This window comes from Budorcas taxicolor, chromosome X (assembly GCF_023091745.1).
Source record: "Budorcas taxicolor isolate Tak-1 chromosome X, Takin1.1, whole genome shotgun sequence".
Classification (NCBI taxonomy): domain Eukaryota; kingdom Metazoa; phylum Chordata; class Mammalia; order Artiodactyla; family Bovidae; genus Budorcas; species Budorcas taxicolor.
In genome coordinates this window covers 122,674,297-122,691,545 of record NC_068935.1, presented here as the reverse complement: position 1 = coordinate 122,691,545, position 17,249 = coordinate 122,674,297, and the positions used below count along the sequence as shown (strand labels likewise).

General features: G+C 41.3%; 1 protein-coding gene across 1 annotated transcript in view; it reads left to right on the top strand.

Moving 5' to 3' along the window:
- The window catches only part of PHEX (phosphate regulating endopeptidase X-linked), a 204,547-nt gene that overhangs the window by 118,735 nt on the left and 68,563 nt on the right, over positions 1-17,249 (top strand). Inside the window, exon 13 of the mRNA XM_052663454.1 lies at positions 17,170-17,247. Within this exon, the coding sequence (XP_052519414.1) occupies positions 17,170-17,247 (78 nt within the window). The remainder of the gene's footprint in view (positions 1-17,169; positions 17,248-17,249) is intronic.

The following is a 17,249-nucleotide window of genomic DNA, read 5'->3' as shown; positions in this document are numbered from 1 at the left end:
AACATGGCTTTTTAGTTGCCTCAAACTTCTTAAAAATAGATTTTACCAAGCTGCTCAGAGAAAAGTTATTAGAACTTTTAATGTTCTAAGATCTTGATCTCTGGGATTTGGGGTGTATTTCTATCATGACTTATAGTCACAGAGCACTTTCCAGTTGTTAATTCTTCGCTTCTGTCATCCTGGGATTTAAGTGACATTGACCAGACATCAGGATGAACAGCAATTGCCTGAGGCACATTAAAAAATTGATGGGAGACAAGATCATGGTGTTTTTTCCATCAAGTGCCCTTAATGGCGTGATAGTGGTGACCATGAATAAAGTGCCTAAGGAATACTGAGGCGCCTTGGGGTACTGGACCCCCAGCTGCTGCCCCTCCCAAGTGCTCAGTGGCCACTGTGGTGACTGCCAGAGCATATGGGCAGAACCCCCTCACCTTTGCGGGAAGGGCTGCAACGGCTCTGCAGTGGGGCCTAGCACCGCTCTTTGTAAGCATTAAGGTGGCTCAATAGGTAAAGAATCTTCCTGCAATTCAGGAGATGCAGGAGACACAGGTTTGATCCCAGGGTTGGGAAGATCCCCTGGAGAAGGAAATGGCAACCCACTCCAGTATTCTTGCCTGGAGAATCCATGGACAGAGGAGCCTGGCCGACTACAGGGGGGTCGCAAAGAGTTGGACATGACTGAAGTGACTGAGCTAGCAAGCAAGGACTATTGAAGGAATGGATGAACTCCCTTCTTGTGAATGGGTAATATGATATCAGGAGTTCTCCCAAGTGGGTCCAGATGCCTTGATAGGTTCAGTTCAGTTCAGTTGCTCAGTCATGTCCAACTCTTTGCAACCCCATGAATCGCAGCATGCCAGGCCTCCCTGTCCATCACCATCTCCCAGAGTTCACTCAGACTCACGTCTATCGAGTCCGTGATGCCATCCAGCCATCTCATCCTCGGTTGTCCCCTTCTCCTCCTGCCCCGAGTCCCTCCCAGCATCAGAGTCTTTTCCAATGAGTCAACTCTTCACAAAGGTGGCCAAAGTACTGGAGCTTCAGCTTTAGCATCATTCCTTCCAAAGAAATCCCAGGGTTGATCTCCTTCAGAATGGACTGGCTGGATCTCCTTGTAGTCCAAGGGACTCTCAAGAGTCTTCTCCAACACCACAGTTCCAAAGCATCAATTCTTCGGTGCTCAGCCTTCTTCACAGTCCAACTCTCACATCCATACATGACTACTGGAAAAACCATAGCCTTGACTAGACGGACCTTAGTCAGCAAAGTAATGTCTCTGCTTTTGAATATGCTATCTAGGTTGGTCATAACTTTTCTTCCAAGGAGTAAGCGTCTTTTAATTTCATGGCTTCAGTCACCATCTGCAGTGATTTTGGAGCCCAGAAAAATAAAGTCTGACACTGTTTCCACTGTTTCCCCATCTATTTCCCATGAAGTGATGGGACCGGATGCCATGATCTTCGTTTTCTGAATGTTGAGCTTTAAGCCAACTTTTTCACTGTCCTCTTTCACTTTCATCAAGAGGCTTTTTAGCTCCTCTTCACTCTCTGCCATAAGGGTGGTGTCATCTGCATATCTGAGGTTATTGATATTTCTCCCAGCAATCTTGATTCCAGCTTGTGCTTCTTCCAGTCCAGCGTTTCTCATGATGTACTCTGCATATAAGTTAAATAAGCAGGGTGACAATATACAGCCTTGACGTACTCCTTTTCCTATTTGGAACCAGTGTGTTGTTCCATGTCCAGTTCTAACTGTTGCTTCCTGACCTGCATACAGATTTCTCAAGAGGCAGGTTAGGTGGTCTGGTATTCCCATCTGTCTCAGAATTTTCCAGAGTTTATTGTGATCCACACAGTCAAAGGCTTTGGCATAGTCAATAAAGCAGAAATCGATGTTTTTCTGGAACTCTCTTGCTTTTTTGATGATCCTGCGGATGTTGGCAATTTGATCTCTGGTTCCTCTGCCTTTTCTAAAACCAGCTTGAACATCAGGGAGTTCACGGTTCACGTATTGCTGAAGCCTGGCTTGGAGAATTTTGAGCATTATTTTACTAGCATGTGAGATGAGTGCAATTGTGTGGTAGTTTGAGCATTCTTTGGCATTGCCTTTCTTTGGAATTGGAATGAAAACTGACCTTTTCCAGTACCACAGTCAGATCAGATTGTGTCTCCCCTCTGAGCTTGCATGAGAATCACCTATAGCAATGATTCTTAAGCCAAGGTGCTATTGTACCCCCAGGGGATATTTGGCAAGATCTGGAGACTTTTTTGGTCACAACTGGTAAGGGAGAAGAGTCAACTGGCATCCAGTGGATAGAGGTCAAGGATGTTGCTCAACATCCCACAATGCACAAGACAGACCCACACAAATGAGAGTCAGTTCAGTTCAGTCTCCCAGTCTCCCCAGTCCCAGTGCCTTTTCCTTCTTACTCAGTTCAGTTCAGTTCAGTAGCTCAGTCATGTCTGATTCTTTGTGACCCCATGAACCGCAACACACCAGGCCTCCCTGACCATCACCAACTCCTGGAGTCCACCCAAACCCTTGTCCATTGAGTCAGTGATGTCATCCAACCATTGCATCCTCTGTCGTCCCCTTCTCCTACCCTTAATCTTTCCCAGTGTCAGGGTCTTTTCCAGTGAGTCAGCTCTTCCCATCAGGTGGCCAAAGTATTGGAGTTTCAGCTTCAACATCAGTCCTTCCAATGATCACCCAGGACTGATCTCCTTTAGGATGGACTGGTTGGGTCTCCTTGCAGTCCAAGGGACTCTCGAGAGTCTTCTCCAACACCACAGTTCAGAAGTATCCATTCTTCAGGACTCAGCTTTCTTTATAATCTAACTCTCACATCCATACATGACCACTGGAAAAACCATAACTTGGACTAGACGGACCTTTGTTGGCAAAGTAATGTCTCTGCTTTTTAACATGCTGTCTAGGTTGGTCATAACTTTTCTTCCAAAGAATAAGCGTCTTTTAATTTCATGGCTATAGTCACCATCTGCAGTGATTTTGGAGCCCTCCAAAATAAAGTCTGCCACTGTTTCCATTGTTGCCCCATCTATTTGCCATGAAGTGATGGGACTGGATGCCATGATCTTCGTTTTCTGAATGTTGAGTTTTAAGACAGCTTTTTCACTCTTTCTCTTTCACTTTCATCAAGAGACTCTTTAGTTTTTCTTCACTTTCTGTCATAAGGGTGGTGTCATCTGCGTTATCTGAGGTTATTGATATTTCTCCTGGCAATCTTGATTCCAGCCTGTGCTTCATCCAGCCCAGCAGTTCTCATGATGTACTCTGCATATAAGTTAAATAAGCAGGGTGACAATATACAGCCTTGACGTACTCCTTTCCCGATTTAGAACCAGTCTGTCTGTTGTTCCATGTCCAGTTCTAACTGTTACTTCCTGACCTGCATACAGATTTCTCAAGAGGCATGTCAGGTGGGCTGGTATTCCCTTCTCTTTCAGAATTTTCCCTAGTTTGTTGTGATCTAAACAGTCAAAGGCTTTGGCATAGTCAATAAAGCAGAAATAGATGTTTTTCTGGGACTCTCTTGCTTTTTTGATGATCCAACAGATGTTGGCAATTTGATCTCTGGTTCCTCTGCCTTTTCTAAATCCAACTTGAACATCTGGAAGTTTATGGTTCATGTACTGTTGAAGCCTGGCTTAGAGAATTTTGAGCATTACTTTGCTAGCATGTGAGATGAGTGCAATTATGCAGTAGTTTGAACATTCTTTGGCATTGCCTTTCCTTAGGATTGAAATGAAAACTGACCTTTTCCAGTCCTGTGGTCACTGCTGAGTTTTCCACATTTGTTGGCTTATTGAGTGCATCACTTTCATAGCATCATCTTTTAGGATTTTAAATAGCTCAACTGGAATTCCATCAGCTCCACTAGCTTTGTTTGTAGTGATGCTTCCTAAGGCCCACTTGACTTCACATTCCAGGATGTCTGGCTCTAGATGAGTGATCACACCATCGTGGTTATCATGAAGATCTTTTTTGTATAGTTCTTCTGTATTCTTGCCACCTCTTCTTAATATCTTCTGCTTCTTTTAGGTCCATACCATTTCTGTCCTTTATTGTGCCCATCTTTGCATGTGATGTTTCCTTGGTTCCCAAGTGAGACTAATCTCATTAGTTCCCAAATGAGACTAATCTGTCCAAAATTCATTTGTGCCAAGATTGAGAAACTCTGCCTTAAGGTAAGATTTGTTACAATGCATACTCCTGGGTTGCAACCCAGAGACATTCTGACTTAGTAGGTCCAAGGTAGGTCCAGAAATTTGCATTTTAGCAAGCTCCCAAGTGATACTGATGGTTTAAGGGTGGAGGTTTGAGAAGCTCTGAACCACAGGACTCTAGAATCAAAGGAACAAGCATTACGTATGGACATTGACTCTATGTCATCCATCTTAAAGAAAAACTGTATGACAGTGTATATTTACCTAATTTAATAATTCATCAGGTATCTTATTGTCTCTCCCTTGAGTTATGAGGACGGTAGTTTGAAGTTTTTTCAGGCTAGTAAAGAATTGTTCACATCAGATGTAAACCTCAGTAGAAAAAATGAGGACAATTCCCGGTCAGTTGGACTGTTGATGAGAGAATAGAGTATGTTATTTAACCTGATCTCCAACTTGCCTCTGGTTTAAGTAATTTAACAATTGCAGGAGGATTAAGTAGCTGATTAAATTTATCTGAGAAACATTAGGTGTTAGGGACTAGGTGTTCAATGTGCGTTTCTGAACACTTTGAATCTTGACATTTGAAAATGGTTTTTAGGAATTTATGTACATTTTTTTTCTTTTCCTCAAAAAGTACATTGATTTTTCCATTGTATTCCCATTTCTGGTTAATATTTGTATGCTGACTCTCTTTTAGAATTCAGGTATTTACCTTAAGAAAGCATGAAGCATTATTATAAGTTTAATCACATTTATATCTTGATGAAACTGTCAGAGAAGGTTTACCTTTGTCCCTGTTTTTCCCTTGCTATCTTTACTGTTAGTTTTCAAAAATTTGGAAATTTCTTATGTAAAAGAGGTGTTGGCATAATTTTTCTGCAAAGAGCCAGATAGTAAATATTTTAGTCTTTGGGGGCCTTATGGTCTCTTTTGCAACAACTCAACTCTGCAGCCTGAGCATGAAAGTGGGCAGAGACAATCCATAAATACATGAATGTGGCTGTTGTTGGAGAGGAGAAACTACTGTCCTTTGAAGCTCAGTAGTTGGGGGTCTGTGAATTAAACTGACAAAAGATGGACCAGCAGGAGAAAAGACAAAATTTATTCTCATAGGTATCTGGGAGCTCACAGGACATGTAGCTCAATGAAGTAGTGAGAATTTAGGCTTTATATATCATCTATTAAAAAAAAACTTTATTATATTTTTTATTGAAGTACAGTTGATTTCATAATATTATATAAGTTTCAGGTGTATAACATAGTGGTTGACAATTTATAAAGAGTATACTCCATTCATAGTTATGATAAAATATTGGTTATATTCTCTGTTCTCTACAGTATATCCTTGTAGCATATTTATTTTATACATAGCCCTTATATACCATCTTAAAAGGGGAACGAGTTAGGATTACAAGGAACAATAAATAAGTGGTGGGAAATGAGTGAGAAATATATGGGAGAAACTAGTGGAAGGTAAGGTTTGATTTAGTAAGATCTGTTTATGTAATTTCTTATCCTGGCACTGACTTCTCATCTCTGGTGATAGGAGTCACTCTTCCCCCTGGTAAGAGAAGCTTCCCTTATCAGGGATTTATAACAGTGAAATTCTTTCAGAAGGTCTGCTTTTAGGCAGATGAGGGAAGTGCAGAGAAGCCTCTTCCTGTATCTGTTGATTCTCAAATGTCTTCAGCTCACAGTAATTTTGATACTGCAATGGTGTATTCTGGATCCCTTCACCATGTTCCAAAATGCAGTATTTTGTTTTTTGTTTTTTTTTTTTTACAAAAATAGGTGATGGGCTTGTTTTGGCCTGTTGGCTTTTGTTTGCTGACCCATGACATTAGAGCTCTTTTCATGTGGGGCAGAGAAGAGTACCATTTACTTTGGCCCATATAAAAACCTAACTATAATATAGGATTGTTCTGGCCCTCAGGCTTTTATCATCTTGGCTATGTCTGGACAAATGGATTTGCTTAATTGAAGCTTAGACTATTCATTTGAACAGGTCTAGCAGCTGTTCTACTTGTGAAAACTTTGTGAGCAGTTTACCACATGTAATTGAAGGTAATAAAAAGACATTGATTTTTAAAAAATTCTATGATCTGGCCACTTTCCTGTTCAACTTTAAAAGGAATATGTGAGAGTTGCCACTACTTTGGGCTTCCCTGGTGGCTCAGATGGTAAAGAATCCTCCTGCAATGCAGGAGACCCAGATTCAGTCTCTAGGTGGGGAAGATCCCCTGGAGAAGGAAATGGCAACCTACTCTAGTATTCTTGCCTGAAGAATTTCATGGTCAGAGGAGCCGTGGAGTTGCAGAGTTGGACACGACTGGGCGACTTGCACACTTTGCCACTATTTTAAGGTATATGGCCCCTACCATCAGTGGGATGTGCTGTTTTATGGATTAATCATAGGATGGTTTTGGTTTCCTAACTCAGTTGCTACTCCCTGCTCCATCTATTTACAAAGAAAATCCAAATGTTCTTTTTTTTTTTTTAATCTCTGTTGGGTACAGGGCTCACTCAAGGGAGAGGGCTATCACCATGATACCAGGAAACAGTTGAGTCCCAGTGTGGCTAAATGACCATTTACCTGTACCAGAGTAGTTTCCTGTTTTGGAATGGAAAAACTGCCCAACTTCAAGACACATGGAATAGGCATTTTCAAGGGAGAAGATGGATAGATGGATGGAGCTGCTTTGTAATTGGGAACATGCCTTCTTAGAATATTGTCCATATCGGAGAGAAGGGGGCATTGTCTACTACATTCTAAGTCGCTAAGTCGTGTCTGACTCACTGCGGCCCTATGGACAGTAGCCCACCAGGCTCCTCTGTCCATGGAATTCTCCAGGCAACAATACTGGAGTGGGTTGCCATTTCCTCCTCCAGGGAATTTTTACAACCCAGGGATTGAGAAGCCCATTGTCCACTATACTGCGACATGATTCAGGCAGAGTTAAGGGTGGAAGACCTGAGATCTGAGCATTCCAGTCTTCCAGCTCTTGCACAATCAGAACTGTGACTTGAGCTTAAAAAGCCATATGATTCATGGGGGTGCTTATCTGCCGTCCCCTCCACATGATGCATGAACCTGGGAACCCCACCCAAAAGCAATTTGCAGAATTAAAGTTTTTGAAGACTCATAATAAATCATTGCCATTCTTATCAAGAAGCTAAAATTTGATTTGTCAGATAACTGAGTTGTTATTATTTGTGGAATCCAGAAAGCCCCAAAGGATATTAAAACATGTTCTCCAGGCTAATTTTCATCAATACTGTTAGCTCTGCTTAGGATCATATCTTCAGCCAAGACATCTACACTAGTCAGTCATTTGTTTGGCATTATGGAAATAGCTAATGTTTTGAAGGATAGTGTAATTCATGTACAATATCCTGAACTTCCGGTGCTTAAAGCTCAGAATTGTGATTGATGTTTAATAGTTATTAGAGAACTCAATCAGGGAAAATGAGACCTTGGCATGGTTAAGCCCAACTGAAGCTTTCAAAGCCATTGCAGGCATAAGAAAGTTGTGCTATAAATTGTTTGTAAAAGGGCAGTTGATCATCAGTTGTTCCATTTTTTCCCTTAAGTTAGTTAAATTAAAAAAGGAAAAAATATGCTAAGTGACTTAACTACAGAGGAAACACTAAGCTGTTGCATTAAGTGATTAAAATGATTCCTTTGATGTAGTACATGCAAGATGTTTGAGAATTTTCCTGACTCTCTTAAATAGCCAAGTCAGCAGGGATTAAAACAAATGAGCTTTCTGTCTTGATTCTGCCGATCAGCTTAATACTTAGTGGCTTTGAAAATTCCAGATAAAGCGGTCAAGTGACCTATCTTTAAATCAATTTGGTCATCTGTGTAAAAACTACATATTGTTTCAGAGCTCATAGTCAAAGTAGGATTGTTTGGTTCTGTTCTTCCCAGTAGCACTATCAAGCTGTTGTATAAAATTCTGGGAAGGAGGGGTGACTTGAGAGTTTAAGTCATGTTGTGTTTTAAGTTTTCAGTGTTCCCTGTAGGTTTTTTTTTTTTTTTTTCTCTTCCTGGGTTCATTTATGATAGCTTCTCTCTCTCTCTCTCAAAGTAATAATCTTCATGAACTGTCTGTTGTCTTCACAGAAATTAATTGTGATTTTTAAAGTTCTAGTTCTAAGAACTTTAGGGCACAGAATAAACTCCCAAGCAACTAAGATTTGTTGCATGTACATGCTAGTAATAGCAAAGAACAAAATAAAAACAAATAAAAAATAGCTAAGCCATGCCCACATATACACACCCCCCACTCTGTTCAGCATGGATCACTTTAGCAAGTGATGTTGAACACTTACTGTGTACTAGGCTCCATGCCATTAATTGAGGAAACTCAGTGAACTCTATCCTCATTGAATTTTCTGTGTCAGCCCAGCAAACTATGGCTTTTGAGCCATGTTCAGCATGCTGCCTGTTTTTGTATGGTCCCCAAGCTAAGAAAGGATTTTCATTTTAAAATGGTGTTTAAAAAGTCACCCTATTATACAGAGTGAAGTAAGTCAGAAAGAGAAACACCAATACTGTATATTAACGCTTATATGTGGAATTTAGAAAGATGGTAACGGCGATCCTATATGCAAAGCAGCAAAAGAGACACAGATGTAAAGACCAGACTTTTGGACTCTGTGGGAGAAGGTGAGGGTGGGATGATTTGAGAGAATAGCATTGAAACATATATATTACCATATGTAAAACAGATGACCAGGGCAAGTTCAGTGCATGAAGCAGGGCACTCAAAGCTGGTGCTTTGGGACAGCCCAGAGGGATGGGGTGGGGAGGGAGTGGGTGGGGGGCTCAGGAGGGGGGGACACATGTGCACCCGTGGGTGATTCATGTCTATGTTCGGCAAAACCACCACAATATTGTAAAGTAATTATCCTCCAATTAAAATAATTAAAGTCAAAAGAAAAGCATATATCATGTTACATAAAAGTGATGTGAGATTGAAATTTCAGTAGTGTCTATAAATAAAGTTTTATTGGCACACAGCTACAGCCATTCATTTATGTGGTGTCCATGGCTGCTCTCCCAGGTATAATGCAGAGTTGAATAGTTGTGACAGAGACCATACGGCCTGCAAAACTGAAAATATTTACCATCTGGCCCTTTACAGAAAAAGGTTATTAATCCCTGATCTAGGTAATCCAAAATTATACTTTCCCAATTCCTTTGTTATCCAAACACTTCTTTCAACTCTCTATTTCACTACACTGGTATTAGAAGTACTTTTATCCATATTTTACAGATGAGGAAACTGAGAAACAGAGAGATTCAGATAATTAAGCCTACTGCTCATTTTTCATAGTAGCGATTATGGCAAGTTGGCATAGAATGTTCCTCTTCCATCTTTTAATACAAATACAGTGAGACTATGGCTCGTCTTATATATTTTTATATTCCTTTAGAACTGAGGAGAGGCCTGAGCCTCAAGGGCATTATCAATAAATATTTGTTGTTTGATTGAAATAGCTTACATTAAAAAAAATACACTTTTGGTTCCCATCAAGAGTTAGTCCCAGGGATTTAAAACATTGCTCCATTTTCCAGACAGTTTCCTAGGTTCTCAGAAAGTGTCTTTCTTTTTTCCCCTCATTTTCCATCTCTTTCAGTAAGATCTCTTTATATGGAAATATATGCCTTAATGGGAGCAGCATTGAATGATGTTTTTGGTCATGTGTTAAACTATAACCTTTTATATTTTCTGATATGATTACTGCCATTGATCAGAATGGATTTATCAACTAAATTACACATTACAAAAATCAGTGTTTATTGAGCATTGGTCACTTGCTGTATGCCCAGCACTGTGTTCCATGTGGAGAACACAAGGAGGATTAAATGGAATAGCCCATTAGCCTGATTTGAGTAGTATCAGAAAGAAGGTTCTCTCAGCTACAGAAACCTCCCTTCTAATATGATTTCTCACTTTGATTAATGAACTACTCTTTTAAATACAGATATTTCTTTAGAGTCAATACATTAGATTGCTGTTAGTCACTCACATTTTATTACAAATTAGAGGCCCAATGACAGCTGCCTTGAGGGAATAACAGTTTTGATTGATGAGATGGGAAAGGGGAGATGACTTTGGAACATAGAATATTGCTATGAAAGGCCAGTGTTGGATATGATCAGAGAGCAGAAGGCATGACCACACAGGGCCTGGGTACTGGGATGAATGGATACAGGAAAGAGAAGGGATGGGAAAACAGAACCCAAGATGGTGAATACTAAAGGCAGCTTTTTCTTTGATCTTTGCTAAGATTAGCGTTCATAATGTTTCTTAGGTCCATTTTGTGAGGTGTGCCAATAGTGGCCCTCAGAAGGGTCCGTAGAATTTGGGGGGAATGCAAACAGCCTGAATTCTTGTGGCTCATGCTTAGAGTCTGGCTTTGCTCGAGAAATCTTCTACTGTGCTCCAAGAATCTCATGGGCCCATCTGTCTCTCCATTGATTGCAGGGTTGCTTCAACAGCCTTTCTCTCTTACTATGTTGTGTGGGTCCCTAAAACTTGACCTATGACTAAAAAGAGTGACATTATTCCCCCTGGTAATCAAGGTATTTAGTTAAGGATTTAACCTGGCCTGGGTTCCCTTGAAAGACCCTCCAGACAGGTACATAACAGTGTTACTCCAGATCCTTGGAAGACATTATGTGTCTACTTTCTCTGTATAAACTACAGCCAAAATTTATTCATCATGTACTCTGGACCAAGGCGTAAAAATGTGGTTCATATGCCATGTCATTGTGAATTCTTGCAGATAACCCAATGAAGTATAGGTGCTGTTTTTTTCCTCAGGCTATGTCTCATGAAAAGGATACCATGTTAGTATTACACTGAGCTACAGGTGATATAAAACATGATATATAATGCCTCAGATAACTAGGAGTTTATTTTCCTCATGTCATAATGGGGAAAGGGAAGCAGTTCATGTCTGATATGGTGGACTCCAGAGGGCACCAACTCTTTATTCCACCATTTTTAGCATGCAGACTTATTCTTCATGTTTGTTGCCCTATGATTACAAGATGGCTGCCTTATCTCTGCCATTGCATCAGCATTGTGGAAAGGAGGAAGAGATATGGCTAAAGCAGTGGTTCTTACCAAGTGGGCAGTTTTACCCCTAGGGGACATTTGACAATATCTGAAGACATCTTTGGTTATCATGACTTGTGAGGCATGTTGCTACTGGCATCTAGTATGTAGAAGCCAAAGATGCTTCTAAACATCCTACAACCCACAAGACAGCTCACAACAAAAATAATCTGGACTGAAATGTTAATAGTGCTAAGGTTGAAGAACCCTGGACTGTAGGCAAAGAGTACATGCCAGGTGAGTCTTCATCTTTTAAAACAGTTTCCTGGCAGTACAACAAGGACCTTTAGTTATATGTCATTGGCCAAAATCTCATCCTGTAGCCACCTTTAACTGCAAAGGAAGCTGGATGATGCAACTATTTTTTGTTGGGTCCATTGTCAACCCTAAGAAGGAGTGTGGATATTGGATAGCTAATAGGCGGTATTTGCTTCAGAAAAGTTAAATAGTTTGCTCACTGTCACACAGATAGTGAAGAGCATTTGAGCCTCCTTTATTAAGGAAGGCAGTCCAGTTGTCATGTGCAGCACTTTCTAGAGGTCTGTGTGAATAAGGGATAGGAATGCATGGACCACAGCCTTGTCTAACTCGATGAAACTATGAGCCATGCCATGTAGGGCCACCCAAGACGGATGGGTCACGGTGGAGAGTTCTGACAAAATATGGTCGACTGGAGAAGGGAATGGCAAACCACTTCAGTATTCTTGCCTTGAGAACACCATGATCAGCATAAAAGGCAAAAAGATATGACACTGAAAGATGAACTTCCCAGGTGAGTAGGTGCCCAATATGCTACTGGAGAAGAGTGGAGAAATAACTCCAGAAAGAGTGAAGAGACAGAGCCAAAGCAAAAACAACACCTAGTTGTGGATGTGACTGGTGATGGAAGCGAGGTCTGATGCTGTAAAGAGCAATATTGCATAGAGACCTGGAATGTTAGGTCCATGAATCAAGGCAAACTGGAAGTGGTCAAACAGGAGATGGCAAGAGTGAATGTCGACATTTTAGGAATCAGCGAACTAAAATGGACTGGAATGGGTGAATTTAACTCAGATGACCATTATATCTACTACTGTGGGCCGGAATCCCTTATAAGAAATGGAGTAGTCATCATGGTCAACAGAAGAGTCGAAAATGCAGTACTTGGATGCAATCTCAAAAATGACAGAATGATCTCTGTTCGTTTCCAAGGCAAACCATTCAATATCACACTAATCCTAGTCTATACCCCAACCAGTAATGCTGAAGAACCTGACGTTGAATGGTTCTATGAAGACCTACAAGACCTTTTAGAACTAACACCCAAAAAAGATGTCCTTTTCATGATAGGGGACTGGAGTGCAAAAGTAGGAAGACAAGAAACACCTGGAGTTACAGGCAAATTTAGTCTTGGAGTACGGAATGAAGCAGGGCAAAGGCTAATAGAGTTTTGCCAAGGGAACACAATGGTCATACCAAACACCCTCTTCTGAAAACACAAGAGAAGACTCTACGCATGGACATCACCGGATGGTCAACACTGAAATCAGATTGATTATATTCTTTGTAGCCAAAGATGGAGAAGCTCTATATAGTCAGTAAAAACAAGACCAGGAGCTGACTGTGGCTCAGATCATGAACTCCTTATTGCCAAATTCAGACTTAAATTGAAGAAAGTAGGGAAAACCACTAGACCATTCAGGTATGACATTAATCAAATCCCTTATGATTATGCAGTGGAAGTGAGAAATAGATTTAAGGGACTAGATCTGATAGAGTGCCTGATGAACTATGGAATGAGGTTCGTGACATTGTACAGGAGACAGGGATCAAGACCATCCCCAAGAAAAAGAAATGCAAAAAAGCAAAATGGCTGTCTGAGGAGGACTTATAAATAGCTATGAAAAGAAGAGAAGCAAAAAGCAAAGGAGAAAAGGAAAGATATACCCATTTGAATGCAGAGTTCTAAAGAATAGGAAGGAAAGATGAAAGGTTATGAGCAACCTAGACAGCATATTAAAAAACAGAGACATTACTTTGCCAACAAAGGTCTGTCTAGTCAAAGCTATGGTTTTTCCTGTGGTCATGTATGGATGTGAGAGTTGGACTGTGAAGAAGGCTGAGCGCCGAAGAATTGATGCTTTTGAACTGTGATGTTGGAGAAGACTCTTGAGAGTCCCTTGGACTGCAAGGAGATTCAACCAGTCCCTCCTAAAGGAAATCAGGCCTGAATATTCATTGGAAGGACTGATGCTGAAGCTGAAACTCCAATACTTTGGCCACCTGATGCGAAGAACTGACTCATTGATCCAACCAGTCCATCCGAAAGGAAATCAGGCCTGAATATTCTTTGGAAGGACTGATGCTGAAGCTGAAACTCCAATACTTTGGCGACCTGATGTGAAGAACTGACTCATTTGAAAGATCCTGATACTGGGAAAGATTGAAGGCAGGAGAAGGGGATGCGATGGTTGGATGGCATCACCAACTCAATGGGCATGAATTTGAGTAAGCTCTGGGAGTTGGTGATGGACAGGGAGGGCTGGCGTGCTGCAGTCCATGGGGTTGCAAAGAGTGGGACACGACTGAGCAACTCAACTGAACTAAGTGCACGTACTGGTTATGGAAGACTCTGGAGTTTTTGATCAGCCACAAACAGCCTGGGAAATGTTTCTTGCAGAATATAACGTGCAGTCTGTTATCCATCTATCCCCCCATTCTCTCAGTATTTGCTGTGGCCCTTGCCTTTCCTTCTTTTCCATATAACCCATGGAGTAATTGATTTCAGGCCTGCCTCACTAATGCTTTGCCATCAAGCTGTTGGTGCCTCGTTTCTTCCCATTCTTGAAAAATTACAAAGTGATGTCATCAGTTATTTGCTTTAAAGGGTCTTTCAGAGTTTATTTGGAGAGTGGGCGCCCTTCTAAGTGTGTCAAACGGAAAGGTGTGTAACACAGGGATTTGGAGGCTTATACAGTCATCAGGAGGGCTGAGCAGCGAAGTGTAGAGCCTGCCCATGGTCTCTGCTGCTCATACCCATAGGGGTCTTCTGCAGAGAGCATGTGGGAGCTGCTGGCCAAGTGTTCTATCTGCTACCTGCAGATGCGCCATGCCTGCCCAGAGCTACTGGCTGTGAGTGAATAACTGGTGTCTCCTCCTCTACTCCTCCTGTCTCCTGTGAATTCTTTTCATTCACAAAGTCTGACCTGGAAGCCAGGTCCCAAGGGGTCTGGGGAGATGGGGTTTTGAGGCTTCTCAGGGGAGAGTAGCATGGGATGGGGTGGGAAGATGTGGAAGTGACAACAGGCTGACTGGCAGGGATGACTTGAGTTTGAATAGAGGCATAACAACACAGCACAGTTTGGGGGAAGAAGTATTCTTTTCCAATGTTGGCAGTGTTGCTATTAGTATTATTACTTTATCTTTGTGTTCGTAGCAGATGAATGGAGATTTTTTATACCTCTATTCTGGCTCTCTTCAAATCATGGTATTGCTAAATAATAAAAAAGGATTCAATGACCTGCATATACAGTGCAGAAGGTAATATATTCTGTGAAGCTCTGTAGTGCAGTGGGGGACCCAGAGCGTGAGATTTGAAAAACAATGCATAATTCACCAGCATGCTCTGGAAAGAGCGGTGTTCAGAAAACAATTGTGGATGACTCAGCTTGTATATTCCTTTTTTTTTTTTTAAGCTATCTGGAGCTCTTTATTTGTTATAGTTATATATATGACTTGTGGTGAGCTGATAAAACACAGCGAGGAATTAAACACAATGAGGAAAATATTAGAAGAGTTTCGGGAGAAGGTAACCTAGAGACATATGCTGTATTGTTTGGTGTTGGGGGAGAGCTGTAACCTCTAGTTATCTGCTGTCTGGGTCACATCAGGCTTTCAGTGTAACTCACAGGGCTTTGAAGACAAAATTTGATCTGTACTATATTTGAGTCTGGAATAGCAAAACCATTATGACTGTGTCCTATGGCACTTGTAAAATCTTCTCCGAGTCTGGAGTTTCAAGTTTCTGCTGACATTTAATATTTGAATTATCTCAGGGAAGATCAAGAAAACGTACTATCTTATTCTATTTCTTTCTTGAGTAAGGAAAATTGAAAGGGTTGAAGGAAAAAAAGACTCATTACTAAGAGCAGTGTGCAAAGGGCAATGGTTTTAGCTTTGCTGGAATGAAATCAATATGTTTGGGATTGCCTGGTGTCTTACATTGGGTCTTCTCGAGGCAGAGTTGGAGATGAGGATTCACATTCAAATGATTTATGATTTATTCAGCAAGTGCTCCCAGGAGAAGCCAGCAGGGGAAAGAGGGAAGCCAGACTGGGAAGGGTAAGAGATGGACCCGGGTCCCATTTCAGGGGAAGTCTCAGATAGTCTGATCCTGCAGGGAACTCTGGCATGCAAATTGTACCTTATACTCCATCCTGAACTGAAGCAAAGGAGCTGGGCTTTCACATTCCTGCTATAGTCAGTCGTTGGCTGAGGGCTGCTTGGCCGCCAGTGGAGCTGGGGGCGCAAGGCAGATAAACTCGCAAGGAAGGAGCTGTTTTGAGTGCACATAAGGTGTCCTAGTAGCCCTTGGGCAGGCCTTCAGAGTCTCAGGCGCTTGCCTTTAGAAAGGAAGCACATAGATCCTGGAGAGAGATGTGCTGAAGTGATAAAAGGGATCTGGCCAGAGCCCTGCCATTGTGCTTACTCTGTGAGTAAGCTTTCTTTTGTTTTGGTGAAACCCTGAACTGGGGGCGTTGGAGGAGACATTTTCTTGAGGGCAAGGGTTGGCAAACCTTTTCTTTAAAGTAAAGGGCTAGAGAGTAAATATTTGAGACTTTGTGGACCACAGGGTTTCTCTCCCAACTCTTCAACTCTGCCATTATAGTGTAAAAGCAGCCATCTAAATGAGTCATGAAGAGGAGTGGGCATGGCTCTGTGCCAGTGAAACTTGATTTATAGAAACAGATGGGGGGTGGGGAGGCAGAGAGAAGATTTGGCCCAGAGGCCATAGTTTGCCCGTCCCTGCTGTGGAGCCTCCTTGTATGTACCTGAGACGGCTTTTTCCTTTATCCATTTCCTGTATCCTGCAAAACAGGGAATATGTGGTATGTCTATCAAAAGGATGGTTATGATGCATCTTCAGTTAGTCTAGACCCCCTCCCTCCAATTTTTCTGGCATCCTAGCCATCATTCCCAGGATTGCACAGATAATCTCACTGAAGGGTGACTCATTTTATTGCTGCTAAAAATACTTTGTTCTCTCTTGTCTGTGAAATCAGACACAGACTTCTCAGCATGGCATTCGGGAAACCCTGGGAACAGGTCGAAGTTGATTTTCCTGCATTGGTTTCTGTCCACCATTTGTGCTTTCTAGTCCAGCTCCGTGCAACTACTCACCATCTCTCTGGCGTACGCTTTGTTTTTCATCTCCTTGACTTTGCCCCTGCTGTTTTCTCTCCTGGAATTCCTTCCTCTTAGTTCTATATTTTGAAATTCCAGCCATTCTCTGAGACTCAGTTTGATCCCCTTCTCCATTAAGCATTTTCCCCATGAGGAAATAGTATCTGCTCTGGACTTCATTAACAATATTGTCTATAAATACAGTTATCTATTTATAGATAATATCGTCTATATCTAAACCTTTATGTTGAATTATATAGTTCTTTGCTACATTCACTATACTTTTAACATATTGAGGGAAGGGACTTAGATTTTTTTAAATTTCTTGTCCTTCGCAGTTGATTACATATAGTAGATATTCAGTAAATAGAGTTTTCAGATGAAGGTTACATTCTTACATCCTGTGATTATTAATGACTTAAGTGCTGAAATTCTGACATCATTTTTTTTCCTTTTTATAGGCAAGAGCTGTTTTGGCAAAAGTTGGCTATCCTGAGTTTATAATGAATGATACTCACATTAATGAAGACCTCAAGGCAGT